This window comes from Acanthamoeba castellanii (genome assembly GCF_000313135.1).
Source record: "Acanthamoeba castellanii str. Neff unplaced genomic scaffold scf7180000084599, whole genome shotgun sequence".
Taxonomy (NCBI): domain Eukaryota; phylum Discosea; order Longamoebia; family Acanthamoebidae; genus Acanthamoeba; species Acanthamoeba castellanii.
The window spans coordinates 1435644-1463545 of NW_004457442.1; the positions used below are offsets into that span (position 1 = coordinate 1435644).

The following is a 27902-nucleotide window of genomic DNA, read 5'->3' on the forward strand; positions in this document are numbered from 1 at the left end:
TGTGCTACAAAAAAAATTGAGAAAAAGAAGAGCGAGCTTGACAGGGGCGATGGCGCGACGCATTACTGGTAGCTGAGGTTGGCCGAGAGCCACTTCTCCGCCTCCTCCACCGACTGGCCCTTCCTCTGCGCGTACTCGTTGATCTGCGGGCACACGATGATGATCATGTTGAGTCAATGTACACCGCACACACGACGACACGACACGACCAACTGCCGGGTACCTGGTCCTTGGTGATCTTGCCGACGGCAAAGTACTTGGCGTGCTCGTTGGCGAAGTAGAGACCCGAGACGGAGGCGGCGGGGAGCATGGCCAGCGACTCGGTGAGCTCGATGCCCGACTCCTCCTTGATCTTCATCAGGTTCCACATCGTGATCTTCTCCGTGTGGTCGGGCTGCGTGGGATAGCCCGGCGCCGGACGAATACCCTGCGATCCGCCGCAGTAGTCGTCAGACACCGCACTCACTCGCCCAGGCCGCCGCACACGCACACGCACACACGCACGACCGCACACGTTGAGTGGGGTGCGTACCTGGTACTTGATCTTGAGCAGATCGCTGGCGTCGAGCTGCTCGTCCTTGCTGTAGCCCCACATCTTGGTACGCACGTCCGCGTGCAGCTTCTCGGCGAACGCCTCAGCCTGCGCACCGCACACACAATCAAAAATAAATAAAACATAGCGCGTGTGTGCGTGTGTGTGTGCGGTACCAAACGATCGGCGAGGGCCTGGGCGAGGATGATGGAGAAGTCGTCGTGGTTGGCCTTGTGGCCGGCGATCAGCTCGTCGAGGCCGAAGCCGGCCGACACTGCGAAGAGGCCGATATAGTCCTTCACCCCGCTGCCCTTCGGGGCCACGAAGTCGCCCAGCGCCGCGTAGGGCTCGTCCGTCGCCTTCTCCGCCTGCTGCCGCAGGCCGTAGAACTTGGCCGCCGCCTCCCCCTCGCGCGCCTCCTCCGACGCGTACACCTCAATGTCCTCCTGCACCGACTGCGCCGGGTAGAAGGCCACCACGCCCACGGCCTTGAGCGAGCGCTGCGCGATGATCTCCGCCAGCATGGCCTGCGCGTCGTCGAACAGCTTCCGCGCCTGCTCGCCCACCTTGGCGTCCTCGAACACGCGCGGGTAGTTACGGGTGGGGTAGGACCCGCGCAGCTGCCACACCTGGAAGAACGGGTTCCAGTCGATGTAGGGCACCAGCTCGGCGAGGTCGTACTCGACCCGGCGCGCGCCCAGGAACGTGGGCGCGACGGGCGTCACGCGCGACCAGTTCACCACCGGCTTCTTCTTGCGCGCCACCTCCAGACTCAAATACCTATGCCGTGCGTGTGTGTGCGGTGAGTGTGTGCGGTCGAGCGTGTGCGGCCGAGCGTGTGCGATGAGTGTGTGCGGTGGGGGGGCGTACTTGCGCTCGCGAAGGGAGGCGTAGTGCTCCTCGCGGACTTCGGTGTACTCGTCGGCGATCTCGGCGGCGTACTCCTGCTTGGCGTTGGGGTCGAGCAGGGACGACACGACGTAGACCGAGCGCGAGGCGTCGGCCACGTGAATCACCGGGTGGTCGTAGTTCGGCGAAATCTTCACCGCCGTGTGCACGCGCGACGTCGTAGCACCTGCAGCGCGCGTGCGGTGAGTGTGTGCGGTCGCGCGTGCGTGTGCGGTGAGTGGTGTGTGCGGTACCGCCGATGAGGAGCGGGATCTTGAGGCCGTGCTTCTTGAGCTCCTTGGCGACAAAGACCATCTCATCGAGCGACGGGGTGATGAGGCCCGAGAGGCCGATGACGTCGACGTTGTGCTCGATCGCCGTCTTGATGATCTTGTCGCACGGCGTCATCACGCCCAGATCGATGACCTTGTAGTTGTTGCAGCCCAGCACCACGCCCACGATGTTCTTGCCGATGTCGTGCACGTCGCCCTTGACCGTGGCCATCAGGACCTTGGGCGCGTGGGTCTCCTCGGCCTCGAACCCGCCGGCCAGCCGGGCCGCCTCCTTCTCCGCCTCCATGAACGGCGTCAGGTAGGCCACCGCCTTCTTCATCACCCGCGCCGACTTGATCACCTGCGGCAGGAACATCTTGCCCGCACCGAACAGGTCTGCCCTCCAACATATCAATCATATATTAGTATATATTAATATATATTAGATATAGTAGTGTAGAAGATAAATATAGCAATGTATTGATAGAGTTTGGATGGTGGTGGGAAGTGAGGGGAGTACCGCCGACGATGTTCATGCCGTCCATGAGCGGGCCTTCGATGATGTTGAGGGCCGACGGGAACCGCTGCTTGTTGAGCCGGGCCTCCTCCGTGTCCTCGTCCACGTACTGGTCAATACCCTGGAATCCCGACGTGTCAGACCCACACGACACGACACACGCGAGTGGGCGGTCGGGCGGGCGCGCGAGTACCTTGATGAGGGCGTGCTTGAGCCTCTCCTCGACGGAGGTGGTGCGCCACTCGTCGACGGTCTTGGTGGACTCCTTCTTGTCCTTGCCCTGCGAGCTGGCGTAGGCCAGCAGCCGCTCGGTGGAATCGGGCCGGCGGTTGAAGATGCAGTCCTCGACCAGGTCCAGCGCCTCCTTGGGGATCGAGTCGTAGATGGGCAGGTTGCCGGCGTTGACAATGCCCATGTCCATGCCCACCTTGATCGCGTGGTACAGGAACACGCTGTGCATCGTCTCTCTGTCGTTCGCACACAATAATAATAAGATTATGAAATGAAATGTGAGTCATAAATAACCGATTCTATAACAAGTGATCAATTATTATCTATAATTATCTATAATGATCGATAATTGAGATTGCGTACCGGAGCGAGTCGAAACCACGGAAGGAGAAGGACAAGTTGGAGACGCCGCCGCTCACCTTGGCGTGAGGAAGGCGCGCCTTGATCTCCTTGATGGCCTCGATGAAGTTCACCGCGTAGTTGTTGTGCTCCTCTGCGCAAAGTGAAGCGTGCGCGACGGAGACAACAACAACGTTGAGTGCGATTGTAGCTCACGGTGAGGAGTCAAGCCCGTACCAATGCCGGTGGCGACGGTGAGGATGTTGGGATCGAAGATGATGTCCTGCGGGAGGAAACCCACCTTCTCGGTCAGGAGGCGGTACGAGCGCTCGCAGATCTCGAACTTGCGCTCGGTCGACGTCGCCTGGCCCTCCTCGTCGAACTGCATCGTTTGTTCATGAGGGAGAAGAACGAAAGCGAAGGTCGTGTCATGCCAAGAAAAGAGCGAAGAGCGAAGAGCGAAGGGGAAGAGTGAAGAGGAGATTTGGTGGGGGGGGGCGTACGGCCATGACGACGACAGCCGCGCCGAACTTCTGGATGAGGCGAGCCTTGTCGAGGAAGTCGGTCTCGCCCTCCTTCAAACTGATACTGTTGACGATGCACTTGCCCTGCACCAGGCGCAGGCCCGTGTGGATGACCGAGAACTTGGACGAATCCAACATCACCGGCACGCGCGAGATATCTGCCCGCCCCGCCCCCAGCAACACAAGTCAGCCGGTTGAGTCGTGCGTGCGTGCGTGGTGATGATGAGCGGGCGTACCGGGCTCGGAGGCGATGAGACGAAGGAACTTGGACATGGAGGCCTCGCTGTCCAACATGGCCTCGTCGAAGTTGATGTCGAGGATCTGCGCACCGTTCTGGATCTGCAGCTTGGCGACCTCCAGCGCTTTCTACGCGCGATAAAAGATATATAGAAATAAGAATTGTGGCACACGGCGACACGACACGCACGACACAAGGAAATGGCCGTACATCGAGCTTGTTGGCCTTGATGAGGTTGGCGAACATGCGAGAGCCGGTGACGTTACACCGCTCGCCAACGTTGACGAAGTTGAGGTCGGGCGTGAAGGTGAGCAGCTCGAGGCCCGACAGGCGGAGGTAGGGCGGCAGCTGGGGGATCTTGCGCGGGCTCACGTCCTTGAGGGCCGCGGCGGCGGCGCGAATCGTGTCGGGCGTGGTACCACAACACCCTCCCGCCACGTTGATCAGGCCCTCATCGGCGAACTCCCTGCATCGGAAAAAAAAACATAAAAAAAACATTTATCAGCGAAAAAATGTGGAATATAAATTGTAAATAAAACAAAAATAAAAATAAAGCCTAATCTAATGTGTGGCAGTGTGCCTGAGGAAGGCGGCGGTCATCTCGGGGGTCTCGTCGTAGCCGCCCATGCCGTTGGGCAGACCGGCGTTGGGGTAACACGACACGAAACACTCGGCCAGGTTCGAGATCTGCTGCAGGAAGGGACGGATTTCAACGGCACCTGCGCGCAGAGGGAGAAAAAAGAAAAAGGCGGTGTGAGCAGAAGATCTTCTGGCGGATGAACTGAAGAGAGAGAGAGAGAACAAGTACCGAGGGCACAGTTGAGACCGACGGCGAGGGGCTTGGCGTGGGAAACGCTAATATAGAAGGCCTCGACGGTCTGACCGGACAGCGTGCGTCCGTTCTTGTCGATGACCGTACCCGAGATCTGCATTCAAAATTATTAAAATAAATGATTAATAACTAATTTGTGAATTTTTCGATAAAAATTTAAATCAACTTGAAAAAAAGGCTGGGCCGAGGAGACGTACGAAGAGGGGAATGCGGGGGTACTTGGGGTCCTCGAAGAGCTCGATGAGCGCGTAGAGGGCGGCCTTGGCGTTCAGGGTATCGAAGATGGTTTCGACCAGCAGAATGTCGGCTCCACCGTCGTACAGACCCTTGGCCTGCTCTGTGTAGGCTTCGACCAGCTCCTCGAAGGCTGCATGCACCCAATTAAAATGAGTAAAAAAAACATAAATAAACTCAAGACCGCACGACACGACACGCACGACACGACCACACGCAAAGGACGAGGCCGCGACGTACTGACGTTACGGAAGGCCGGGTCCTCGACCTTGGGCGAGACGGAGGCCGTGCGGTTGGTGGGACCCAGGGCACCGGCGACGAAGCGCGGGATGGAGGGGTCCTTGCGCATGGCCTCGGCCGTGCACTCCTTGGCGAGCTGGGCGGCGGCCTTGTTCATCTCGTAGGCCAGGGTCTCGAGACCGTAGTCGGCCTGCGAGATCGACGTCGAGTTGAACGTGTTCGTCTCGATGATGTGCGATCCGGCATCAAGGTACCTCTGTTGTGTCATGTTGCGTGGATTGGTGGCACACCAAGGCGGTCGGGTTAGATGCGAACGCCACCGGCAACAAAGAAATAATAAAGGCACGACCCTCAACAAATATAATAATAAATACATAGAATAATTATTTCATTTTATTTATTATGTAATATTGTTATTTATTGTTCGGTGAGGCGCGTACCATGTGAATCTCCTTGATGACGTGCGGTCGCGTAATGCACAGCAAATCGTTGTCGCCCCTGAGCGGGTGGGTGTGGTCCTTGAATCGCTCGCCTGCACCGATGAAATCGCGGCACCAATTTTTAAGAACCCGCAATTGCAAGCAGCAATGTTACATTTTGGAATGAGATTGCCAAGAATCTGGCGGCTGTACCTCGGAATTCCTCTTCGGTGAGCTTGTACTCCTGGATCAAGCTGCCCATGGCGCCATCCATCAGAAGAATCTGCTTCTCCATCAGCTCCCTGAGCTGCTTCGTCTTGGCTGCCGAGTTGCCGAAACCACATTTGTGAGCAATTAGAAAGTGCAAGTGAATTGGCAACCAGGTGAAGCATTTGCCGATGCTCACGAAATGGAAACGGAAATTGAGATGAAGCCCGTTTTTCGGTCTGGTCTAACTTAACCGAAAAAAACACAGTAAACAGAGGCAGCCGTACCATCTTCCTGGTTGGCCGACATCTTGGACGTTCGAATTTTGCTGTAATGAAGCCGAGCGAGATGGATTGTGTGCGGCCAGCGGCGTGCGTTGATCAATCTTATTCGCCGGAGAAAAAAAAATAAACCAATTTTCCCCATTAGCACGCCTTCGGCCCGTTGGGCTCGGCGGAAGAAGACGACAAGAAGAGTTGTGGAGGAGAGGCGAGTAATCTATTCTTCAAGAAGCTTTGCAAGCGGGCATGTTTCAATTACACGGAAGGCGACGGCATGTGTGTGAAGTTTGAGCTCCAGCACTTGGCGCTCCATCATCCACACACGCTTAGCCAGCCCGGAAGAGAACCTGCTTGCCCTTCTTCGACTTCTTGCCGCCGGCCGGGGTCGGCGCCGGCGCGGCCGGTTGCCCGCCCCACACGCCCAGCAGCGGGCGAACGGCGCCAGCGCCGCCGTGGCTGTAGTTACCTCCATAGTGTTCGGCGCGGGGCGGTGGCGGGAGCCAGCTGAAGGGGTCGTCGCTGAAGCTCGGCGGCGCGGGTCCGCGGGTTGATGACGATGATGAAGACGAAGAAGAGGAGGAACTGGTGACGCTGCGCGCCCAGCTGTTGGAGGGTTGTTTCTTGGCGCCACCCTTCTTGGAAGATCCGCCCGCGAGGGACGGCCACAGCTCCTGGCCGCCACGGCCGCCGCTCGACCCACCACGCGCGCCGCCCCATTCGTCGCGCAGGCCGACGTAGCGTCGCGGCTGAGCCGCTGCGGGAGCAGACAACGGGGCAGCCTCACCGCCGGGGAGCGTGGGCCAGCTTTGGACCTCCTCGAGGTTGGGCGTACGCGGCGCTGTGGGCAGCTCGCCGTAGTCGTCGTGGGTCGGGGTATCCTCGTCCGATGAGCCGGAGCCACCGCCGCGGCGTCCGCCGTGTCGTCCTCCGCCTCGTCGAGGCGATGGTCCTCCGACGTCGGCGCGCTGGGCGCCGCGCGAAGGCGAGTCGGAGAATACGAGGTCGAGGCTGAGCTTGGCCGCCTCGCGCTTCTTCTCCTTGCTGAGATTTCGGTGCGCCAGATGGACCGCCACGTCGTGCGCGTGAAGGTCGAGCGCCGAACGGAAGACGACGAACTTCTTCTCCAGACACTCCTTCTCGGGGCAGAGGAAGTGCTCCTTCCCGAAGTGTCGCTCGAGGTCATCGTAGTCCTTGAAGTACTGGAAGCTGTTGTGGACACAGGAAAATAGTGAGACACGTCACGAAAGCGAAAAGCCATGAAGGGCAAGAGAAGAGACGTACAGAATGCCCTGCTGCTGGCAGATGTGGCAGCTCTCGTGCTTCTCGGTGAGATGCTTGTAGAGGTGATCCTTGTTGTAGAAGCTGCGGTTGCAGAACTCGCAGCGCTGGTGAGCCTCGTCCGAGTTCTTGTCGCCCTGCAGGTGGCGCTGCAGCTCGCTCTTGGTGAAGAGGGGCTGCTCGTGCGCAAAGGCGGCACGGTGCTCGAGGCACACGGCGCAGAAGAAGAGCCGGTGCTCCTCCTGCAGGTGGCGCTTGAGCTGGCCGATGGAGCGATAGCCGGCGCTGTGGCACACTGTGCACGAGTACTCCCAGAGCTTGAGCGCGGCCTTACGATCGTCCTCGGTCTCGAAGTAGATTCCCGAGAGCTTGGGCGTGGTGGCCAGCGAGGCCAAGTCGAAGTCGGCGAAGGTCTTGGTGGAGTCGTGCGTGAGGACCACCTGGGGCAGCTTGGTCTTGCACCAGCACTGGTCGTCCTTGTACAGCTCACGTCGTCGCAGGCAGCAGATGTTGCAGATGTTGTTGTGGCTGCACTGGCCAATCGAATGGATCTCGATGGGTTCGCAGCAAGTCAGGCACACCTCGCGATCGTCATCTTCTTCCACGGCGGGGAGCGTGCTCGTTGTCGATGCGCCGAGGGAGGTGGTGGTGGTGGTTGATGCCGATTCCGATTCCTGCTCCTTCGTTTCTGCATCTACTCGCTTGTACTGAGGCCGGTGCTGCTGGCGAGGCTGAAAGCGGCGCGAGGGAGGAGGCTCGCGAGTAGTGGTCGAATCCTTGTTCCCAGGTCCTCGCGGGTTCCTCGTGTAGTTGCGCTTCGTCTTGGTAGCGGCAGCACCTTCTGAGCTGGTTTGTGTAGCAGATGATGCAGAGGAGCGAGGGTGGGATGGCTGATTACGGGGTCCTCGATGCATTCGGGCAGTTGCGCCAGCGGGAGGATGGGGAGTGGTAGCCGAGGTGGCAGTAGGAAGGGGAGCAGGAGCAGTGGCCATGGTGGTGAAGTGAGGAGTGGATTGGGAAAGCGTGGTCGCGTGAGGAGCAATTTTCGAAGCAGGTGGTGAATGATGAGATTGTGAAATCGAGAAAGTGAGTCGTTAATCCGCCGGTCTGGTGCGTCAAGTGAGGCGTGTTCTCCTTGGTTCTTCTACGTGAGTTGATTTCAGATGATCGCAACCTCGCCTCCCGTTGTATTTTTCCCTTGTTCCGTTGATTTTCCAAGCCGCATTTCCGGAATACGGCTTTCGTGAAATTTTTCCGCATGCCACCAATGTCATTTTTATCATTTTTTAATATCGGCCATGCTGGTGGTGTGATCACCCTATCACAAAACGGGCCACGATGGAGCCACCCGTGCCCCTATGGCGGAGCTCCTGTGTTATTAAAGGCTTCTGGTTGGACGGCACAAAACAACAAGCCACAAAACCGCAACCCCTCGTCTTTTCGGCACTCCACCCACAAGCGACACCAGCCATGCGTCTTCTCGTTGTGGCGCTCCTCTTCGCCTCTCTGCTGGGCCTAAGCTCTGCTACCACCTACTACCTGTACCCCACCAATACCACCTGGCCGAGCACCATCCAGAACCTCAAGGCGGGGGATACCGCGATCCTCTCCGCGTACGCTCCCACGTAGCCCTCTTCGTTTTATAGTTCAAGATCCTAGCTCTGGAGGTATCCAGCTAGATGAACCAACGAAGGCCGAAAGATTAATGTTGTAGGTCGGCCTCGGGGTGATTTGTGCCACAGGGGCCAGTTCACGCTCAACCAGAAGTTCGGGGTGACCCTGAGCGGCACCTCCGGTGCGCGCATCGTGGTCAAGGGTGCTGGCGCATCCGAGACCACGATCACGCAGCAGGCGGACCAGAACGTGATGGACGTCGCCGGCACCTACTTCTCCTTCTACAACATGACCTTCACCGGCGGATCGAGGGGCGTGCGCTTGTTCGGTACAGCCTCGGCAGTTAATATTGCACTTGCCAGCCAATTGCGAACGTTGATTATTCCGCCTGGTTAACTGGTAATTTTGTGGCCAACCGACCGCGCAGAGTCCAGCTCCGACGTCTTGTTCGAGAACGTCAACATCCACCACACCAAGGACACGGCGTTCAGCGCCAATGACGCGGGCAAGACTTACACCAGGCTCACCCTGCGCGGCATGGAGGTGCATCACTCGGCCGAGGCGGGTCCGGAAGTGGCCACCGGCGAATGCTTCTATCTCGGGTGCCAGGACAACAAGTGCCAGGTCACCAGCAGCCTGGTGGAGCTCAACTACTGCCACGACACCACGAACGCCAAGCCAGGCTGGGGCAGTGGCATTCAGCTCAAGACCGGCTCCTATGGTATTTCTTCTTCATCTTCATCGTCATCTTGTTCTTTCGTGTAGTTGACATGTTCTTGTGGTTCTTCACATGTAGATAACATCATCAGGGACAACGTTATCGTCAACACCCTGGCCCCCGGCATCCTGCTCTACGATGACTACCAGGTAATGTCTCTGCTCTCTCTGGCGGCCCCCTTCTGGCGGGATGGAAACTGATCACCACCGCCTCCACCGTACAACAGAAAGGCACCAACCTGGTGGAGGGCAACGTGGTCATGACCACGGACGACAACGGCATCCAGGTGAGCTCGGGTGTCCTCGTGCAGAACAACATCGTCATCGGCGCCAAAGCTGCGGGCATCGCTGTGTCCAACAACCAGCTCCAAACCACTGGCGTTTACCATGACGTCAAGATCATCCACAACACCGTCTACTCCTCTGGGTCGGCCGACCTCTATCTGCCGGTACTGCTCCTCCTCCTTTTTGTAGGCAACGCATGTCTGGGCATCGTCACTCATCTCGGGTCGACCATCTTGCCCACACATGTGCTCGCACAGATCCTGAGCAAGTCCGAGTTCGTTATCGCCAACAACCTCTTCTTGACCAGCGCCAAGGCGTTCGACGTTAAGACCCAGACCGGCGCCGTGTGGCGCAAGAACGCCTACGTCGGCGGCACCGTCCCTACTGGTACGCCACACGTTCCACGCACGTGACGCATTGACTCCCCGAAAGAAAGCCCGGGCTGAACCTGAATGTACTGTTGTACAGGCGTCGACACGGCTGGTGTGTTCCAGGTGACTAGCGGCGACGTGATCAATGCCGGTGGCAACGACTTCTACCCGACCGAGTCCAGCCTCCTCATCAACGCCGGCAGCTCCAGCTACTCCCCGCGCTTGACCTACGATTTCAACGGCAAATCCAGGAGTGCGACCACGCCCACCGTCGGCGCCTATGTACGTTCGCGATCACTTTCCCTGCATAGCCACGCCTTTGATGTTTTGGTTGGCTGATGGGCCGGCCAACGCAGGAGCACTCCACGGCGACGAACCCTGGAGGCGCAGTGAAGGCCGGCTTCAAGTCGGGCGCCTCGTCGGACAGCCAGCCGCCCAGCGGTGGCGGTTCGAACACCCCCTCCGGCGCCAACACGCTCACCTCGTGGCTCGCCCCTGTCCTCGCCCTCTAATCCAGCCCATACCCAAGGAGGCAACCCAAGAGGCACATAAAGCAGCAGCCTTTTTTGTACCATTTCCACCAGCACCACTGTCGCGCCACCAAAAAGGAAATGACAAGGAAATGATTAAGGAAAAGAGCGATAATGTTTTTCTCTGAACAAGGAGAGGAAGGCAAAGAATATTCAACTCGGATTGTGTTTTTGCGGGCGCAAGGATCATTTGGATCATTCAAATTCAATTCTGAAACAAGAAAGATGGGGCGGATCATTGATCGCATGCAAGGGGGGCTGCACACCATTCAAGGTTTTGCGGACAGGCGCGACACCAAGAAGAAAGTGAATGCCCTCTACGTTCTGACCATCTTCATCGCTGTACGATCACGCATCTCCCAACTCAATAGGCGTATTGTTGATACTTAAGTATTCGGTGATGTGACAAAAGGGCCTGTCGCTGGTGAGTGCGATTTGGATGCTCGTCGAGCTTAGCATCTTGTCGTTCGTCTTCGACCTGATCGTTGCGGGTCTCGGCCTCTTGGGCTTCCACGCCACGAGGCACCGCCAGCGTTCGCTCCTGCTTGTCGTACGCTCCTCTCGACCCGTGTGGGTGTGCGTTCGAACGACGAACTCACGTGTATCGTGTGCGCAGTACGTTCTGGGCATGTCGGTCGTCGTCGGCTTGGGCCTCTTGGGCCTCGTCTTGTTCATCCTCTTCAGCGTCTTCTCCTTCTCGGTCGAGGTCGCCTACCTGGTCTTGTCGCTGGTCCTCATAGGCATTCAGGGCTCCTCCGTCATCCTGGCCTACAGCCTCAGCAAGGACCTCGACCCCAAGCGTGTGGGTATGTTGGCACCCTATCCGCACACGCGTGCATCGCTTCGCTCACGCCTTTGTCCGAACAACACAACACAACACAACACAACAGCCACGATGGGAGCGCCGCACGACGGGAGCGCGATGGAGGCGGGCGAGCAGGAGTTCGCCTTTGACGCCGCTGGCAACATGTACCACCCGGACAGTATGATGGTCAACGCCGGGGCCTCGGCCGTGCCGCCGCCTGTGTACCACCAGCAGCCGCCCACCACCACGCCCCTCGGCGGCAACATGCCCGTCTACGACCCGGCCACGGGCACCTATGGCGGCTACGCCGGCTACAACCCCTACGCGCCCCAAATGGCCGCCTACCCGCCGCAGTACGCCTACCCGCCGCAGGCCATGCCCTACGCCTCCCAGCCGCTGCCTGCTGTTTCCCCCGCCCCCTCCGCCACCACGGTACGCACATCTCTTTCTTAGCGGTGTTGTGGCCACTACCTGCATGCACACCGCACACGGGTGTTGTGGTGATGGGAGGCTCACAACGAAGTGCGTGCGTTTTGTTGTGCAGCCGGCCGGAGAGGTTTTCAACTTTGCGACGTTCCCCGAGCCGCAGGCTGCCGCCCAACCGCAGGCTGCGACCTACACCATCGACGACGACGAATTCGATCCGTTCCAGGAGCAGTCCGCCGGCGGAAGCGCCCAGTAAATAGACCCCAGGCCACACCGCGCCTGGTCGCGCTGGTTGGTGACGTGTCGCCCGGCCTGTGGGCCACCAACACAAAAGCACCCACGCCACCACCACAACACAATTTTTGTACAGTTGCACAAGTGAGCAATGCACTTTTCTGGTATTTTACAACACCTGCAGGCAAGTAACTGACAAAAGTGTTTGTTGAAAAGAATCCACGCCGTGGGCACTGTCCTTGACAAGGAGAGGGATGGATCAAGAGGCTAGGGCTGGGGCAGCTGCTGATGACCCTGTTGTCGTTGTGACGAGAAAGAGGGAGGGTAAGCAAAGAGCTGAACAGGGCTGTGCATGCTACGTACGATGCTTGCGGCGCGCCTCACTACGCTCGGCCGAGGTGACGTAGTGAGGCTCGGTATATAACAACTCCACGCTCTGTGACGCCAATAGACCATCAGCGCACACGCAGCACTGCATACATGCACCACTCGCACGCGCACGCGACACGCGACGCACACTGCACACCGCACACGCACCTGCTTCATCCAGCGGGTAGGACCTAGTGCGGCGATTGAAGGCGGCAATTGGACGGCAGCGCCGTGCCTGGCTGTCTTGACGCTGAAGAACACCCGCTTGACGCCGCACGTACGCAGCCACCCGAGGCACAGGTGGCAAGGCCGCGAGTCGCTCAGACCCTCTCCATCGCCCACCGCCAGCTGCACCACGTACAGATCGCAGCCCTTGATGCGCTTCCGTCTGGTTGTGATTGATGCGTTCAGTTTCGAACAACACACACTACTTCTTGGGCGTCGTACCGATGCTTATTGGCGGCGGTCTTTCGGTTTGGACGTGGTGAGGTGTCCAGGGCAGTCTTTAAAACGGTACAGGGCGTTCATTTCGGCGTGGGTGGAGCTAGAAGCCATCAACAGAACCAAGTCAATATTCCAATCGAAATTGAATAAAAATCGTTGACGATTTGTATGGGGTTGTTTATTGAAGGGCGGGGGTACCAGTGGTTGGCGCCGTGAAGGCGAGTGCGGCGAGAGTTGTGCCCCTTGGCGACTACGTGTCCGCCCTTGACCAGCACGGCCCCGTGCTTGTGGTACATGTCGCTACGCTGCGCCTCCTCTGCAGCCAAGCCTAAAAACTTATCCGTGCGATTCATCTTCTCTCGGTTCGTGGTTTGACAAGGTTCTCTCCAGCTGATGTAGATGGTGAATGCAACCCAATTTAGCTGCCTGGATTTTAATCTTTTCACCGAATATTGATTCGTGCGGAGGTGGCACAAAAAAAGTTGCACACAAGCAAACTAGGCACCACAAACAACACGACGATGGGCAGGCTTGGCGAGGGCTTGAACGGCGGATTGAAGGTCGTGCAGGCCTATGCGGACTCGCGTGACGGCAATACCAAGCGCAACACCCTACTCGTCCTCACCACCGTCGTCCTCGTACTCCCTCGCTCGCTTTCGTTCTTTAAATTGCCCCCCCCCCGGCAATGGCGGTTGCAACTCCGCACAGCTTGTGGTGGACTTGGATGTTCCTTGACGAACGCAACACGATACACGTGCGTTGTGGGTGCCAGCTGTGGTGGTTGGCCTCGGCACTGTACGGACTGTTCGAGCTCCAGTTTTCGTTCTTCATCTTCGCGTCATTTGCGGTCCTCATCAGCGCCATAGGAGTCCACGCCACGTGGAAGCGTCGGAGGCCCCTCCTCTGTGTCGTATGTCTCTCCTCTCTCTCTTCCTTCCATGTTCCTAGTGCTGGCTGATCTGACGACGTATCACGCACCACCGCACTCGCACAAATGGACAGTACATGGTGGGCGTGGTCGTAGTGATGGGCTTCGTCGTGGTGGGCCTAGTCATCTATACCATCACCGGCGTCTTCACCCTATCGCTCAATGGAACGTTCCTCGTGGCCCTGCTCATCGACCTCGCTATCCTCCTCATTGAGGTGCGCATTCCTCAATCGACAGCAGTCGCGATACGCAGGACAAATCATGCACACACCGCACGCGCCCACTCATGCGTGCTCGCCTAACTTCGTGGCTCTCCAGGGCCTCTCGGTTGTGCTGGCGTTCAGCCTTACCAAGGACCTCGACCCGAAGCGCGTCGGTACGGCGGCCTCCTTCCGTGCCTCCTTCCCGCACGTGTGCATTGACACTGGGCCGCTGCAGTGGTCGTCGGCAGCAGCGCGGCGCCGAGTGATCAGCAGCAGGAGTTCACCTTCTCGGAGGGTGCCGGCGCGGTCGAGATGCAAGCCGTGGTCGCCCCGTCGAGCGCCGGCATTCACGCATCGGCCTACCAACCGCACCAGGCCATGGCGGCGCCAGCTGTCGTGCCCGGAGTGTACAATCCGGTGACCGGCACCTTCGGCCCGCCGCAGCTCCAGCCGCCCGTGGCTGGCTACCCCGTGGCAGCGCCGTACTCCAATAGCCCCTACGGCCACATCGCCACGGGCTATCCTCCGCAGGTACTGACTTCTTCGTGGCTGCGTGCGGCCGATGGTTGCCGATCCTGATAGCGTGTGTGTCGTGTGTTCATGTGCCGCAGGGAATGGGCCTCAGCCCCGCTGGCATGGCCTATGCCCAGCAGATCGGAGACAGGTACGACCTGCCAGAGTCGCGGCCGGTCTATGAGAACGATATCATCGGTGGGGCGGTCGCCACCACCAACCTCATGGCCGACCAGGACGCGACCAACCCCTTCGCCGACAAGTTCTAATTTTTATGGTTTATTGGCTGTTTTCGTTTGTTTTTCTTTTTGTTCGACTGTTCTTCCCTGAAACATGGAAAAGAGGAAAAGGCCAAAGAAAGTTTTGCACCCACGCGAAACGGCAGAAGAAGTGTCAGCACTGGGGAGGGGACAACACGCCGGCGTTGGATCCAATGGGAAGCAACGTCTGGCATGGAGAAGAGGAGATTGGTTGAAGAACTTCCTCGGCGGCAGGGAACTCGCTTCCGTTTTCCTGATATCGGTACACTACCCTCACATATAAACGCCACGTCCTCTGGCCATTCTCACCAATTCACACGCAACACCACCAGAGCCAGCACGAAGCTCAGTTCTCAACACTTTGAGTACGATCCACCATCCATCCCAACAAAGGTTGATCTCTATCTTGCGCTGAGCGTCGGCTGACGGTGAGTATCTCGTTGCAGACCGAAAATAGGAGGCGGACCGCAGCCAAGCATTGAACAGGAAGATAACACGAAGATGAAGTCGCTGCACGCCAAGATGACCCGACTTGCGATTGTCCAGGAGGCGAAGGACTTCCACATTGTGGAAGAGCAGGAGCAGGCCACCACCGAGGCCGCTGGGACTGTGCTCGACAACTTCAAGGCCAGCGTGTCCTACCTCTACCAGAACACCGACCTCTTCGGTTCCGCAAAGGACATCACCGTCCCACCCATCAGGTACCTGCACTACGTTCTTCACCGCAACATAGATGATGTGGAGCGCATGTTAATTTCGCCTTTCCATGATATCATGAAGCCAAATGCAGTCGGTTGTGCAGCGGAGGGCCGGATCCCTGCCCAAGGTCTACCAGCAGGAGTACGCCCAGCCGCTGCTGAACAACTTCGACCAGTTCCTGAGCGAGATCGACTCGGACCCGACGTTCACGGAGACCATCTGCGCGGCGGTCTACCAGCACTCGTCGGACTTCGTCGCCGCGCGGGGCTACCTCAACCGGTTCCAGGCCGTGTGCGCCACCCTCTACGATGACTTCCTCAACAACGAGGTCCGCAAGAAGCTCAACCTGCCTCTCATCGAGAAGTTCCCGCCCCTCGCCATGTTCCAGAAGGTACGCACGCGTCTCCGTCGTGTGCGGTGTGTGCGACAGAGTCTGACTCGCGAGGTGGTCCTGAAAAAACAGAGCGGTGACGGCGGACCGTTCACGATCACATCCGACTCGGTGCAACAGTTGTTCGGAGGCACGATCGGTGTGGTGTCGCTCCCCGGCACCTACAGGCAGCACCCGCTGCTGTGGTCCTCCCTCGCCCACGAGGTCGGCGGCCATGACGTCCTCCACGCCGATCCCGGTCTGCTGACCGAGCTCGGTCAGGCCGTGAAGAGCTCCATCCGCAACTCCGACCCCTCGCTCGGCACCCTGTGGCAGTACTGGATCGACGAGACGGCCTCGGACGTGTACGGTCTGTTGCACTACGGACCCGAGTTCGAGCTCAACCTGGCCATCTTCTTCGCGGCCATCAACCTCCAGATCAACGGACCGTCGGCCGACTGGCTCCGTTTCACTTCCTACTCTGGCTCCGACGGCCAGCTGGACCCGCACCCGACCGACATCCTGCGCCTGTCGGTGGGCAAGGGCGCGCTCAACGCGCTCACCAACCTGTCTGCATCGAGCAAGGCAGGCTACAGCGAGATCATCGACGAGATCATCAACTTCGTCGTGTCCCAGAACGGCGGCCACACCACCATCACCCTGCAGGGCTTCGGCAAGCAGACCTACGACCTCAAGCTCATGCAGTCGATCGCCGAGCAGGTGGGCGCCGTGATCGTCACCACCAAGCTGCGCGCCCTCAATGGCCGAAGCATCCAGGACATCACCACCTGGTCCCAGGACGACGAGAAGACCGCCCAGACCCTCGTCCCCATCCTCCTCAACCCCAACCCTGACCTGTCCAACCTGCCGCCGGAGGCCACTGCCCAGCACGTGCTGTCGGCCGCGTCGCTCGCGGTGCTGACCAACCCGTCGGGCGCCGCCTACGCGACGATGACCAAGAATGTGAACCGGCTGCTCGATGCGGCCTTCAACGCCGACCCGCTGTGGAACCCCAAGAAGAAGGTGGCCGTCCGCCACCTCTACATCGGCGAGTCGGGTCCCGGAATCGGGGCGCCGTCTGCCCGGGCGGCTGTTGCGTCGTCCAAGACGAAGAAGGAGCCCATCCGCCCCTTCTGGCTTTAAAAGCGCCAAGCAACCATTAGTTGGTGGCGTTTTACTTGTGTAGTAGAGAAGTGAACATGACAACCTCGAGCTGTGCACTGGGAGGCGTCAATCAGAAAATGCAAAAAGAAGAATATTTTTTGTAAGTCGGTGTAAATCTGGCCAATTTTATTTTTTTTTTCTCCGCCTGCACCAGAAAAGCAAAAGCACCAAGATGCACAGGGATGAAAATGGCTCTAGCCTGCGTTCCAAGCTCAACATGACCGTGACTGCGAAGCTGTTCTGCCTCATGACCCTTACCGCGCTTCTCTTCGTACCCTCCCCCCCTACTGCACTTCATTTTTCAATATTTTTGAGGTTTTTTAACGTATTATTTCAATGCTGGCACTGCCACAGATGGTGTGGGTGGTGGAATGCATCATTTCGCTGGTGACTGTCGAGTTCGTGTTGGCCATTTACTGCGCCTGCGTGACTGGCGTGATGCTCCTGGGTTTCTACGCCGCCTGGAAGCACCTGCGACCCCTCCTCTTCTGCGTACGCAACCACGCGTGCCGTGCGTGTCGCGTCATTCCTGACACAACGCGGGTGTGCGTGGCGTGACAGTACATTGTAGGCGTGGTTGTCGTGATTGGCTTTGGCATCGTGGGCCTGACCTGGTGGCTGATCGCCAGCGTCGTGAAGTGGGAGTTCGACACGCCGTGGCTCGTCGCCTTCGTGTTCAACATCTTCATCCTCCTCATCGAGGTACCACTACTTGGCCCTGGACCCGAAACACTCGTCGACCATGCTTGACCCTGTTCTCGCCAGGCCATCACGCTATTGCTCGCCTACTTGCTGACCAAGGACCTCGACTCGAAGCACGTTGGTGAGCCGACTCTCTTCCATTGGCTGGTGGCCGTCTTGTTGATACTCACACCACCCGGCTCTTCTTCTTCTTCTTCTTCTTCTTCTTCTTCGTGTTGCCACCAGTTACGCTCGGCTCCCCCGGCGACGGCACGTCGGCCGACGAGCAGGCCTTCTCCTTCTCGCAGGGTGGCAGCGTCGAGGTCGAGCTGCAGCCAACACAGCACCACGCGTCGGTCTACGAGCCCGAGTGGCCGGCCACGGCCTACCCCCCGTCCCCGTCCACCGCCAAGCAACAGGGGGCCTACCCCCCACCGCACCAGTCCCCGCCGATGTACTCCAACACTCGAGGCCTGGCCGCACCGGCAGTGCGCACCCACTCCCTCCCCAGACCAATTCCAGTTCACGTAGGGGCGGTGTGGCTAACGTGGTCGTGTTGACGCGTTGTGTGCCGCAGCCCAGGGACACCTTCGGCGCCCCATCCACCCACTCCACCAACGGATCTGCCGACGACTACAACCCCTTCCAGGAGGAGCGATTCTAAGGCCGTCACCCCCCCCCCCAATGCACCTTGTACTCTCATTTTCAGTTGCATTGCGATCTCAAATTCAGTTCTTCTTTGGGGGGGGGTTACCTGGCAGCGGGGAGTTAGTGCTGGTGGAGGACTGCGCTTGACGCTGGTCTGGGAACTTCGCCTTTTTCCAGCTTGGGACGGGAAGAGGAGATGTTCCGCACCAGGGTTGCTGTGGCTGTGGCTGTGGCCGTGGCCGCTGCATGACGGAGTGGGCGGCCCAGCCTCAACACACCTCACCACGCAGAGAAACGAAAAGCACGCGCACAGGCATGGAGGCGGAGGAGACGCAAGAGAAGAGAGCAATGACCGGAGGAGGAGGAGGAGGAGGTGAAGGCCGAGGGAAAAGAGGATCTTCGATTTCTACAGTGGAGGAGACGGCGGCGTCGCCAGCGACGTCGAAGAAGATGAAGAGGAAGAAGGAGATGAAGGCTCTCAGGACGGAGAATGAACGTCTGAAGAGCCGCGTGGCCCACCTGGAGGAGCGGGTGGGCCAGCTCAAGCAGCAGCTACGCTTCTACGAGTCCATCACCGCCGCCCACTCGCCCGACAACAACGCCACACGCCCTCCTTCATCTTCCTCTACTCCCTCTACTTCCTTCGCAGACGACACCTCGTGGAACAGCAGCAGCAGCAGCAAGGCCTCCACCCCCAAGGAGGTGACGCTGTTGAAAAGGAAGAGTAGCGGTGGCGTTGCACGAAGGAACACCCTTGGCTCTTCCTCCCCCACCCCCACCACCACATCTTCAGCAGAAGGAGGAGACCAACAAGAGAAGAAAAGTAGCAGCGGCGGCGGCAAGGCCAAGCCGGTGGTCCCGCTCCTGCGTAACATGAGCGCCGACAGCGGCGACGCCCATCCGCTGGTCTCCCGGTCGAGCACCGTGGTGAGCCCCTCGGGCAGCGCGCGACGCATGAGCATGACCGACGGCCGCTCGCTCACCGGGTCGTCGTGGCTCAGCGGCTCCGGCTCGGGCGACTCCCTCGAGGCCATCATGTCCGCCAGCGGCGAGCTCACCATGCGCCGCAAGACCGTCGGCTGGTCCGACTCCACCAAGCCCATCACCTCCCCCAGTAGTGGTGGTAGTGACAATCTCACTGGTCAGCCCACTGACTGCGATCTGGACTCTAGCGACGACAACAGCAGCAGTCTCAGCGGCAGCGGCAGCGTCATCCTCGATCACAACAACAACAACAACAACAACCACAACCACAACAAGGCTGGGAGCAACCCGGGCTCGCCTTTGCAGGAGCGACACAACAACAACAGCAAGGAGGTGGTGGGCTCGCCGTCGGCGAGGGACCAGGCCCAGAGACTGAGGCAGGAGCGGCGGGAGAAGGTGGAGGCCGAGTTCCGGGCGGTGCAGGCGGCGTGGGCAGGCGAGGCCGAGGGGGTGCAGTCGGAGGACGAGGTGGTGGAGCCCCACCCGTTCGACGAGCCCGACCTGCCGACCAACATCATCTTCAAGGACACGAGCCAGGCCAAGGCCCACCGACGCCCGACCCTGACCGACAACTCCCAGCCCGCCGAAGCGACGCTGGCTTCCGACGCGTTTCCGACCACTGCGGCGGCAAGCATGTCGTCGATCGCGGCGGTGGCTGAGGTGACCCCGATGCCGTCGTCCGCGGCGCAGGCGCAGTCGCAGTCGCCTGTGCTCTCGCCGAGGCGTGAGGGCGTTGTGACGGTGACCGAAGAGACGGCGGTCGCGCAGAGCACAGCGCCAAAGGCCGACGCGCTGCGAATCCGGGCAGGCACGCTCCACAAGCTCATCGAACGGCTACTCGGCGACTACGTTGATCTCGGTACCTACAGCAACCTCCTCTTCTCTCTCGTTGGGCTGCTGCCCGTAGTCTTCTCCCTCACACCGGTTGTAAATGATGGAACGTCGCAGATCCACCATTCCTGGGCGCGTTCCTACTCACGTACCGATCATTCACGACGCCCGATGAGCTGCTGGATCTGCTCATCCAACGGTGGAACATCTCGCCATCGCCGCCCACCCACAAGGAGGCCACCAAGCTCCAGTTCCGGTGCAGCTCGACCCCTTTCTTATCGTTGTTGAGGTGGCTGGGGCTGTTGGCTGACATGAACGTTTTCTCCACAGCATTTGGTTGGTGTTGAAGACGTGGGTGTGCGACTACTTCGCCCAGGACTTTGAGGAGAACCCGCAGCTCACCAACCGACTCCACAAGTTCGTCTTCCTCCGCGTCTCCAAGGCACGACGAAGCCACCACACACCTTCCCCACATTCACGACGAGTGGCGCGCACATGTGGTCTGACCGGGCGGGGTGCGTGCGTGCAGTCTCTGCCCAGCCCGGCGACCAAGCTCATCGCGCAGCTGCAGCGGCTGGTGGCGGGCGACGAGGTGAAGATGGAGGTGATCGTGGACGACATGCCCAAGCCGATACTGCCCCGCTCCCGCTCCTTCCGCCGACTCTCGTTCTCGCTCAGCCAGCGAGCCCGGATCGACCTCGCGCCCCTGTCCAGGTTCATGGACTTCCACCCGCTCGAGCTCGCGCGACAGCTCACCCTCGTGGAGAGCTCCTTCTTCCGGTACCCTACAGCAACTTTTTCTATCATCATTGGGAGACGAGACGACGTCACCCGACACTAACGCACATCGTCCCATCCACCTTCAGCGAGATACAGCCGAAGGAGTGTCTCAAGCTGTGCTGGAGCGTTGACAAGGCCAATGCGCCCAACATCTTGGCTCTGATCAACCACTTCAATGCTGTAACTATGCCCACCCGACATTCGCCGATGAGCACCATCGGGTGAAGTGCTGATGGTTGTCCATGTGCTCGCTGCAATGCAGTTGAGCGGCTACATCAAGGTGGAGATTCTCAAGACGGTGGACTGCAAGCAGAGGGCCAAGGTGTTGGAGTATTTCCTGCAGGTGCGTGGTGGGGCGAGGCACTGCTAGCAACGGGGGTCACTCGGATTGTCACCTCACAACCGCAATACGATGGTCCTTATCCTACACAAGGTGGGCAAGTGCTGCCAGGAGCTGTCCAACTTCAACGCGCTGATGGAGATCACGTCATCGCTCAATGCGGCGGCTGTACATCGACTCAAGAACACATGGAAACTGGTGAACAGCAAGTACGCCGGCTGGAAGGAGGAGTGGGGCAAACTCACCCTCAACAACTACGTCCGGTATGTAAGGCCTCTTCTTTCTCTACCGCGGTGGTGTGGGCACACTGGTCTCACCCACCAACTGCACGCAGGCTGAGGGAGGCACAGATGCAAGCCGAGCCACCATATCTACCCTATGTGGGCATCATCCTGTCAGATCTCACCTTCATCGAGTACGCCGTCTTTTCTGACCGAGCAGATAATGAATGAATGAATGAATGTTGACCGTGATCCGATCTCAGGGAGGGCAACAAGGACTTTGTGATGGTGGGTTCAGAGCACTCGCTGATCAATTTTGAAAAGAGAAGGAAGGTCGCCACCGTTCTGACACGGCTCCAACAGGTACGAAGCAGCAGGGTCATCCCTTCGTCATCTTCTCTTTTGGCCCAATTCCTGGTGGAGGATGGTACCTACCTGGTGGGCTGACGAGTAGCGCGCGTTGTTGGTGTAGTGCCAGCGGACGCCGTTCGGGTTCCGTGTGGTGCCGCAGATCTACGGGGCGCTGCAGCAGGAGATCGTGTTCGACCCGGAGGAGATGGACGACAACCACCTCTACCAACTCTCCCTCCAACGCGAACCACGCAATGACAACAAGCCAGCGGCCAAGGAGTGAATATGTAACATAGGTAGTACTTTATGAATGACAACAACAACTACACCAGCTACTACTACACGTATAAATAATGAATGTAATCTTATCTCGGCACTAGAGATGAGAGCTTGGAGGGAATGAAATCACCAGAAGGGGTTCATCTTGGGCATGAGGCTCGACTTGAACTGGTGGCGAATCTGCGTCATCCTCTCGCTCTCGGCATCCAACACCACTATGCAAAGAGGAGAGAAAGGTGAGTGTCTGCATGTCCGGTCAGAACACGAATGGAGCCGGCGGGCGTACAGAGGTCTTCATAGGCAAGTTCGGCGGGCTTCTCGTCTCGCTGCTTGGACGGGCAGTTACGACCGGTGTGGTCCAACTTTCCGCATACGAAGCATGCCGCACGCTGCTCCGCTGGGCCTGCAACGAGCAACCACATCCGTGAGCTAAGAGAGAGAGAAAGAGAAAGAGAGAGGTGCACACTGACAGAGGGTAGGTGGGTGCCGTACACTGCTTGGCGAAATGGCCACGCTGCTTGCAAATGTAGCAGTACTCGCTCTCGGGCGCTCGCCTCGCTTGCTGCTGCTGTTAACAGTATTTACATATGTTATTTACATTAATAAAATAAAATGATAAAAAATACAAAATAAATAATAAATGTAATGGAAGGCTTACTCTTGTGTAGGGCTGTGGCTTCTCCCTCCTGTTTCTGTGCGGGCTGCCCGGGGCCTGGTGCGGGGCCGCCTGGCGCGCTCGCTGATGCTGCTGTTGTGGGGGGCGGTCTTCGTTCTGGTCCACGCCTGCTTTGTGCTCCTCTTTGCTTCCCTGCTTTCCGCTCCTCTTCGTTGCTGTGTCCTCTTGCCGTGCCGTGCCGGTGCGCGATGTTTCTGTGCGAGAGATTTCAGGCGCTACGCGAGATTCTCCATCCTTGCCTCCCTGCTGCTTTCGTCCAGTGTCTGCCTCGGCTGGGACAGCAATCTTCTTCCTTCTCTTCTTTCGCTTCGGCTCTTCTTCTTCCGCTTCTGCTTCAGCATTCTTTTCTTCCGCCTGCTCTGCCTTCTTGCTCTTTTGCTTGCGTTTCTCTGCTTCTCCCTCCTCCACTTGTTCTGGTTCTGCCTTTTTGCTCTTTTTCTTGCGTTTCTTTACCTCTCCATCCTCCTCTGTACTTCTTTTCCTCTTCGTCTTCTTCTCTTTCACCTCTGGATTATCCACATCTTCGGCCTTCTTTGCCTTCCTCTTCCTCTTGCCCTTCGCCTCTCTTTCGGCCGGCCCTCCGTCGTCATCCACAGTTTGCGCGCTGGACTCCGTCGGTGCGGTCATCTCGAATTCATCTTCATTTCCACCCTGCGGCCCATCTTCTGTGGGATCCTTGCTCTGGGACTTCCTGGCTCGCTTGCGGCCACGCTCTTCCTTCTTCCCTCGTTGCTGTGATTGATCATCGGCCATGATCTGCTGGCGTGATGGAGCGTGCCGCGATTTTGTGGGATTTGGCCAGGAATGGAGCACAGAAACTTGACCCCCTACAGCATATTCGAAATTCCACACCAAAATTCCGAAGAATGCAAAAAATTTACTCAAAAGAGCTCAGCCAGGAGAGCCTGTTCAACGGGTACTATGTACATGCGAATTGGGAGCCGACATGGGTTCACATGGAGAAGTCGGCCTCTTCTTGGCCCTTGTGGCACACGTAGACGTAGGCCACCACCGACAGGTAGACGACCGCGCCGCCAACCATCGACATAAACATCGGGCCCAGGTCGATCTGTTGGCCAGGAAGGACGGTCGCACGGTTGAGCCAGGCATGCTGATCCAGCCAGCAATCATGATTGCGCGACTCTCAGAGAGGGGAAAGGTAGGATGCGTACCACATCGGTGTGCATGAGAATGATGGGCAGACCAAAGCCAGCAGCCAGCGCCGAGCCGGTGAGGAAGTCGGCCACATCCTTCAGTCCTCTGAGGAGCAAGCGAGAGGGCAGGGACGATTAGCTGCTCGTAAGGGCTACCCCCGCTGAGCGCACGACACACAGGGCTCGTACCGGGATCTCTCGTCCACGAAGCCAGCAAAGTCATCAGAATAGCACCACCCGAACAAGATATGCGGAAGAGGAGCGAACAGGAAGCACCCCACTGAAGAGTGATATGAAGAGTGGTTAGCCAAGGCGTGGGAAGCACGCAAGGGGCAAGGCCTCCTCGCCTTGAGCAGGCTGAGCTCTTCGTCGCGCGGTGGTGCTACTACGTGCAGGGTTGAAAGGTGGCGTACCGACGAAGAGGGGCCACCAGTTGGCCCACAGGGCGCACGCCAAGATGCCCAGTGTCACTCCGACGGCCAGCATCGCGGCCAACGAGACCAACCTGGCAACGCGTGGCGTGAGTTGGGGGACCGGTCACGGCTGCGCCCCGGCACGCTCGCCCCCCCCCCCAACCAAAACATTCACGCAGAGATCGAAACGTACACTGCACATCGAAGAAAAAAAAGAAGGGGTGAGGCCAACCATTCAGCAGATGAACGCAAGATACAAGCAGTGTTGCCTGGGCCGTACTGCACATAATCGATTTGCGTCCCATGCTTGATCTTTCCTTGTCCTTGTGTGGTTATCAAAACAGTAGCGATAGGGATCCCCTCTGTGTGGTAGATGCGCGAGCTTGTTTGATTGAATGATCGTCCCGTGTCCCGTCTCTACGCAGAAAATGCGACGGAAAAACCTTGTCTTCGTTGCCTGGGTGCTGGTGCAAGCTCTCTGTGCTATTGATGATTGTCAAGAGGAGAACAGAGAAGCTTAGAGCTTGGCCTGCTGCTTGATGAGCTCACCAAGCTTGGTGGCGAGGCCCATGTCGCCCTTGATCTTGAGCTTGCCCTGCATGAAGGCCTGCTGGGCGTTGAGCTTGCCGCTGAAGAGCTGCTGGAAACTGTCGTCGCCCAGCGTGAGGGTGACGCCGACGGGCTTGGTGGGCGCGCCCCGTGTGATGGTGCCCTTGGGTCCGGTCTTGAGGTCGACCACCCACGACTCCTTGGCACCGTTGGGTCCGTCGGTGATGTGGAAGTGGTAGATGCCGTTCACCTTCTTGACCACCGCCTCGCCGGCCACGTCGAGCAGCTTGCTGAGGTTGTTCAGCACCGCTTCGGCCTTGAACGCGGGCGCCGACGAAGCGGCGGCAGCAGCGGCCGAAGCACTCGCGGACGACGACGAGGCCGCCGAGGAGACGGTCACCGCTGCGTTGGTGATGCAGTACTCACCGCGCTCCTCAACCTTGCACTGGAAGATGACCTTGTCGCCCTCCTTCCACATCTCCGTCACCAGCGTCTCGCCTGCATCATAGAAAGTTTAGTTTGTTTCATTGGCGTTGGCTGGTGGCTGGTGAGGGCGCGTACCGGGGAAGACGTGCTTGGAGAAGCGGACCTTGACGTCCTTGAAGTTGGCCGGGTCGTTGTCGCAGAAGTGCTTGAGGACGGCCCGACTGGCGTAGCCGAACGAGCACAGACCGTGCAGAATGGGCCGATCGAAGCCGCCCATGGCCGCCATCGACGGGTCGGCGTGCAGCGGGTTCATGTCGCCCGACGCCAGCCTGTACACGAGGGCCTCGTTATCCCTCGTCTTCTCCTTGTGGACCGCGTCCGGAGCCCTGTTGGGCGGCTGGTTCTCGTTGCCGGAGGGACCCCTCTCGCCTCCGAAACCGCCAATTCCTGCATACAGCTGTGAGCGATACGCGAGTGGCGTGTGTGTTGTTGTATGTTGTGGGTGGGTGGCCGTGCATGTCACACGACATGTGCGACGTACCGCGGATGAAGAGGTAGCTCTCGTTATGAACGACGACCTCGCCCTTCTCGTCCTTGGTGTCGGCCTCCACGACGAGGAGGGCGCCCTTGCCCTTGTCGTACAGGTGCTTGACGCGGCCGTGGTTGGTGAGCGTGGCGTTGACCGGGATGGGCTTGCGGATCTCGAGGTACTGCTCGCCGTGGAGGAGCATCATCGGGTTGAACTTGAGGCCAGGAATGCTCAGCACGTTCGAGAAGTTGGGGAACGTCACGCCGAACGTGGGCAGCACCGAGAAGCCATCACTGTTCTCATAGGCGAACTTGAGCTCGGCCGGGTCGGTGGGATTCTTGGCGGCGCCGATGGACAGGGCGTAGAGCATCACCTCCTTCTCTGTGTACTGCACCTTGGTAACGGGGAACTCGAAGCCGACCACCTGGTAATGGCCACGACGGCCCAGTATTATGGTGAGTGCCACAGTGACCGACACACGCACACGACGAACGCCTCATGAGCGGGTGCCAGCCTACCTGCGAGGGATCGACGTTCTCGTTGCCTCCGGCGGCCTTGGCGGCGGGAGCAGAAGGCGCCTGCTTGGAGTCCTGTGACGAGTAGATACCATCGCCGTTAGAGCGCCGACGCGTAAGGACAACAGAGAAAAGAGAATTCTGAGCAAAGCTGAGAATTTATTTGCAACCGATAAACGGAAAGAAGATGAAGTCGTGGGGAGGGCGGAGTGGAAGGTGGTGGTGGTATGATCTAGTAGCGTGCCTTGAGCTGGTTGATGTGGGCGATGATGGAGGTGAGGCCGTCCTGAGCCGACGCGGGGTGAGTCGAGTTGGTCCAGTCCTCGACCTTGGCCCAGTTGTCGCGGATGGCCTCGGGGGTGAGCCCCTTCGAGACGTCGTAGAAGTTGCCCTGCGTGCGCTCCCAGCGCACAGCCGACACCCAACCGGCGCCCACCTCGAAAATGCCACCGGTCACCTACACCATTTGCGAGGTGAGTGGGCGTTGAGCTTGATGACACCACCTGCCGTCAATGCAATAGGTTGATGATGGTACCGGGGTGGACTCGTGGCAGAGGAAGGCGACGAGCGGCGAGACGAACTCGGGCTTGAGGGCCTCGATGAGCTCAGGAGGCATGACGGTGGCGGTCATGCGGGTACCGGCCACGGGGGCAATGGTGTTCACGTGAATGTTGCGCGACTTGCCCTCGGCAGCCAGCGTCTTGGCGAAGCCCACCAGCGCGAGCTTCATGGCCGAGTAGTTGGCCTGGCCGAAGTTGCCGTACAGACCAGCGGCAGACGAGGTCATGATGACACGTCCTGATAGAGTTTTGTTTTTGGGTGTAGATGGAATGCAACGCTAATGAGGAGACCGAGGCTGGGCGAGAGCTGCCGTCAATGATGGCGTACCGAAACCCTGGTCCCTCATGTAGGGCCACGCGGCCTTGGTGACCGAGTAGGCACCGTGGAGGTGCACCTTGTAGATGAGGTCCCAATCGGCCTGCTTCATCTTGACAAAGCTCACATCGCGCAAGATGCCACTACACGTACCACCATGATTAATATTGATTGGAGGGATGGTATGTAAAGGGGTGAGGTACGCGTTGTTAATCACGATGTCAACACGACCGAAGTTGTCGATAGCGGTCTTGATGATGGCCTCACCGTTCTCCACAGAGTCGTAGTTGGCAGCAGCCTTGCCGCCAGCCTTCTTGATCTCCTCCACAACCAGATCGGCGGCCTTCGAGCCAGCACCCTGCCAAAAAAAAATCGCGCGATTAAAGACCGTTGGATTTCCAATCATTGATGTAGAGATCAGAAGAAGGAAGGCAAGAACACATACCTCGCCAGTGTGCGAGGTGCCGAGATCGTTGACGACAACAGAGGCACCACGGCTGGCGAAGAGCAGAGCGTAGGTCTTGCCCAAGCCGCCACCGGCACCGGTGACGACGACCACCTTACCATCGAAGCGCAGCGAATCGCCCATTGTGTGAGATGTGAAGCTGAGGAGTGTGTTGTGAGTGTTGTCTTGAGGTGAAGAAGTACAAAGCGGCTTTCTTGTGCTGGCGTGGGTTCGCTTCCT

At 58.7% G+C, this 27902-nt stretch overlaps 12 protein-coding genes across 12 annotated transcripts; 6 read left to right on the forward strand and 6 right to left on the reverse strand.

Moving 5' to 3' along the window:
• Positions 1 to 62: 62 nt before the first annotated feature.
• On the reverse strand, positions 63 to 5782 carry ACA1_063510 (5methyltetrahydrofolate-homocysteine methyltransferase; the record flags this gene model as incomplete). The annotated part of the gene is made up of 20 exons (XM_004339552.1): positions 63 to 143; positions 224 to 427; positions 533 to 640; positions 709 to 1312; positions 1403 to 1607; positions 1675 to 2088; positions 2213 to 2330; positions 2403 to 2676; positions 2804 to 2933; positions 3017 to 3161; positions 3283 to 3461; positions 3540 to 3669; positions 3752 to 4007; positions 4212 to 4260; positions 4350 to 4467; positions 4571 to 4740; positions 4848 to 5103; positions 5288 to 5379; positions 5480 to 5587; positions 5761 to 5782. The coding sequence occupies 20 exons, from the start codon at positions 5780 to 5782 to the stop codon at positions 63 to 65; spliced, it is 3663 nt and encodes a 1220-aa protein (XP_004339600.1).
• Positions 5783 to 6080: 298 nt separating this feature from the next.
• On the reverse strand, positions 6081 to 7627 carry ACA1_063520 (zinc finger, c2h2 type domain containing protein; the record flags this gene model as incomplete). The annotated part of the gene is made up of 3 exons (XM_004339553.1): positions 6081 to 6960; positions 7036 to 7560; positions 7614 to 7627. 3 exons carry the CDS (start codon positions 7625 to 7627, stop codon positions 6081 to 6083), a joined length of 1419 nt encoding a protein of 472 aa, XP_004339601.1.
• Positions 7628 to 8502: 875 nt separating this feature from the next.
• On the forward strand, positions 8503 to 10531 carry ACA1_063530 (uncharacterized protein; the record flags this gene model as incomplete). The annotated part of the gene is made up of 8 exons (XM_004339554.1): positions 8503 to 8645; positions 8775 to 8974; positions 9074 to 9367; positions 9443 to 9513; positions 9591 to 9812; positions 9906 to 10035; positions 10117 to 10301; positions 10376 to 10531. 8 exons carry the CDS (start codon positions 8503 to 8505, stop codon positions 10529 to 10531), a joined length of 1401 nt encoding a protein of 466 aa, XP_004339602.1.
• Positions 10532 to 10774: 243 nt separating this feature from the next.
• Positions 10775 to 12036, forward strand: ACA1_063540 (uncharacterized protein; the record flags this gene model as incomplete). The annotated part of the gene is made up of 5 exons (XM_004339555.1): positions 10775 to 10891; positions 10962 to 11099; positions 11166 to 11355; positions 11440 to 11786; positions 11899 to 12036. 5 exons carry the CDS (start codon positions 10775 to 10777, stop codon positions 12034 to 12036), a joined length of 930 nt encoding a protein of 309 aa, XP_004339603.1.
• A 245-nt stretch (positions 12037 to 12281) lies between these two features.
• On the reverse strand, positions 12282 to 13180 carry ACA1_063550 (cytidine and deoxycytidylate deaminase zincbinding region domain containing protein; the record flags this gene model as incomplete). Its single annotated transcript, XM_004339556.1, has 4 exons — positions 12282 to 12308; positions 12552 to 12771; positions 12901 to 12927; positions 13026 to 13180. 4 exons carry the CDS (start codon positions 13178 to 13180, stop codon positions 12282 to 12284), a joined length of 429 nt encoding a protein of 142 aa, XP_004339604.1.
• Positions 13181 to 13348: 168 nt separating this feature from the next.
• On the forward strand, positions 13349 to 14740 carry ACA1_063560 (uncharacterized protein; the record flags this gene model as incomplete). The annotated part of the gene is made up of 6 exons (XM_004339557.1): positions 13349 to 13465; positions 13600 to 13737; positions 13830 to 13970; positions 14074 to 14131; positions 14194 to 14489; positions 14570 to 14740. 6 exons carry the CDS (start codon positions 13349 to 13351, stop codon positions 14738 to 14740), a joined length of 921 nt encoding a protein of 306 aa, XP_004339605.1.
• A 492-nt stretch (positions 14741 to 15232) lies between these two features.
• ACA1_063570 (uncharacterized protein) lies at positions 15233 to 16943 on the forward strand (the record flags this gene model as incomplete). The annotated part of the gene is made up of 3 exons (XM_004339558.1): positions 15233 to 15432; positions 15512 to 15821; positions 15861 to 16943. The coding sequence occupies 3 exons, from the start codon at positions 15233 to 15235 to the stop codon at positions 16941 to 16943; spliced, it is 1593 nt and encodes a 530-aa protein (XP_004339606.1).
• Positions 16944 to 17136: 193 nt separating this feature from the next.
• ACA1_063580 (uncharacterized protein) lies at positions 17137 to 18309 on the forward strand (the record flags this gene model as incomplete). The annotated part of the gene is made up of 6 exons (XM_004339559.1): positions 17137 to 17235; positions 17319 to 17456; positions 17526 to 17666; positions 17730 to 17787; positions 17892 to 18039; positions 18228 to 18309. 6 exons carry the CDS (start codon positions 17137 to 17139, stop codon positions 18307 to 18309), a joined length of 666 nt encoding a protein of 221 aa, XP_004339607.1.
• Positions 18310 to 18743: 434 nt separating this feature from the next.
• On the forward strand, positions 18744 to 22083 carry ACA1_063590 (RasGEF domain containing protein; the record flags this gene model as incomplete). The annotated part of the gene is made up of 10 exons (XM_004339560.1): positions 18744 to 20136; positions 20226 to 20364; positions 20439 to 20541; positions 20638 to 20888; positions 20975 to 21068; positions 21151 to 21231; positions 21322 to 21491; positions 21563 to 21643; positions 21713 to 21812; positions 21928 to 22083. The coding sequence occupies 10 exons, from the start codon at positions 18744 to 18746 to the stop codon at positions 22081 to 22083; spliced, it is 2568 nt and encodes an 855-aa protein (XP_004339608.1).
• Positions 22084 to 22205: 122 nt separating this feature from the next.
• Positions 22206 to 23508, reverse strand: ACA1_063600 (zinc knuckle domain containing protein; the record flags this gene model as incomplete). The annotated part of the gene is made up of 4 exons (XM_004339561.1): positions 22206 to 22294; positions 22366 to 22482; positions 22572 to 22641; positions 22738 to 23508. The coding sequence occupies 4 exons, from the start codon at positions 23506 to 23508 to the stop codon at positions 22206 to 22208; spliced, it is 1047 nt and encodes a 348-aa protein (XP_004339609.1).
• Positions 23509 to 23707: 199 nt separating this feature from the next.
• Positions 23708 to 24395, reverse strand: ACA1_063610 (vacuolar protein sorting 55 protein; the record flags this gene model as incomplete). Its single annotated transcript, XM_004339562.1, has 4 exons — positions 23708 to 23866; positions 23928 to 24015; positions 24099 to 24189; positions 24323 to 24395. The coding sequence occupies 4 exons, from the start codon at positions 24393 to 24395 to the stop codon at positions 23708 to 23710; spliced, it is 411 nt and encodes a 136-aa protein (XP_004339610.1).
• Positions 24396 to 24839: 444 nt separating this feature from the next.
• Positions 24840 to 27806, reverse strand: ACA1_063620 (hydroxysteroid dehydrogenase, putative; the record flags this gene model as incomplete). The annotated part of the gene is made up of 9 exons (XM_004339563.1): positions 24840 to 25369; positions 25433 to 25744; positions 25839 to 26250; positions 26345 to 26416; positions 26670 to 26732; positions 26877 to 27139; positions 27230 to 27360; positions 27421 to 27575; positions 27663 to 27806. 9 exons carry the CDS (start codon positions 27804 to 27806, stop codon positions 24840 to 24842), a joined length of 2082 nt encoding a protein of 693 aa, XP_004339611.1.
• Positions 27807 to 27902: the final 96 nt, after the last annotated feature.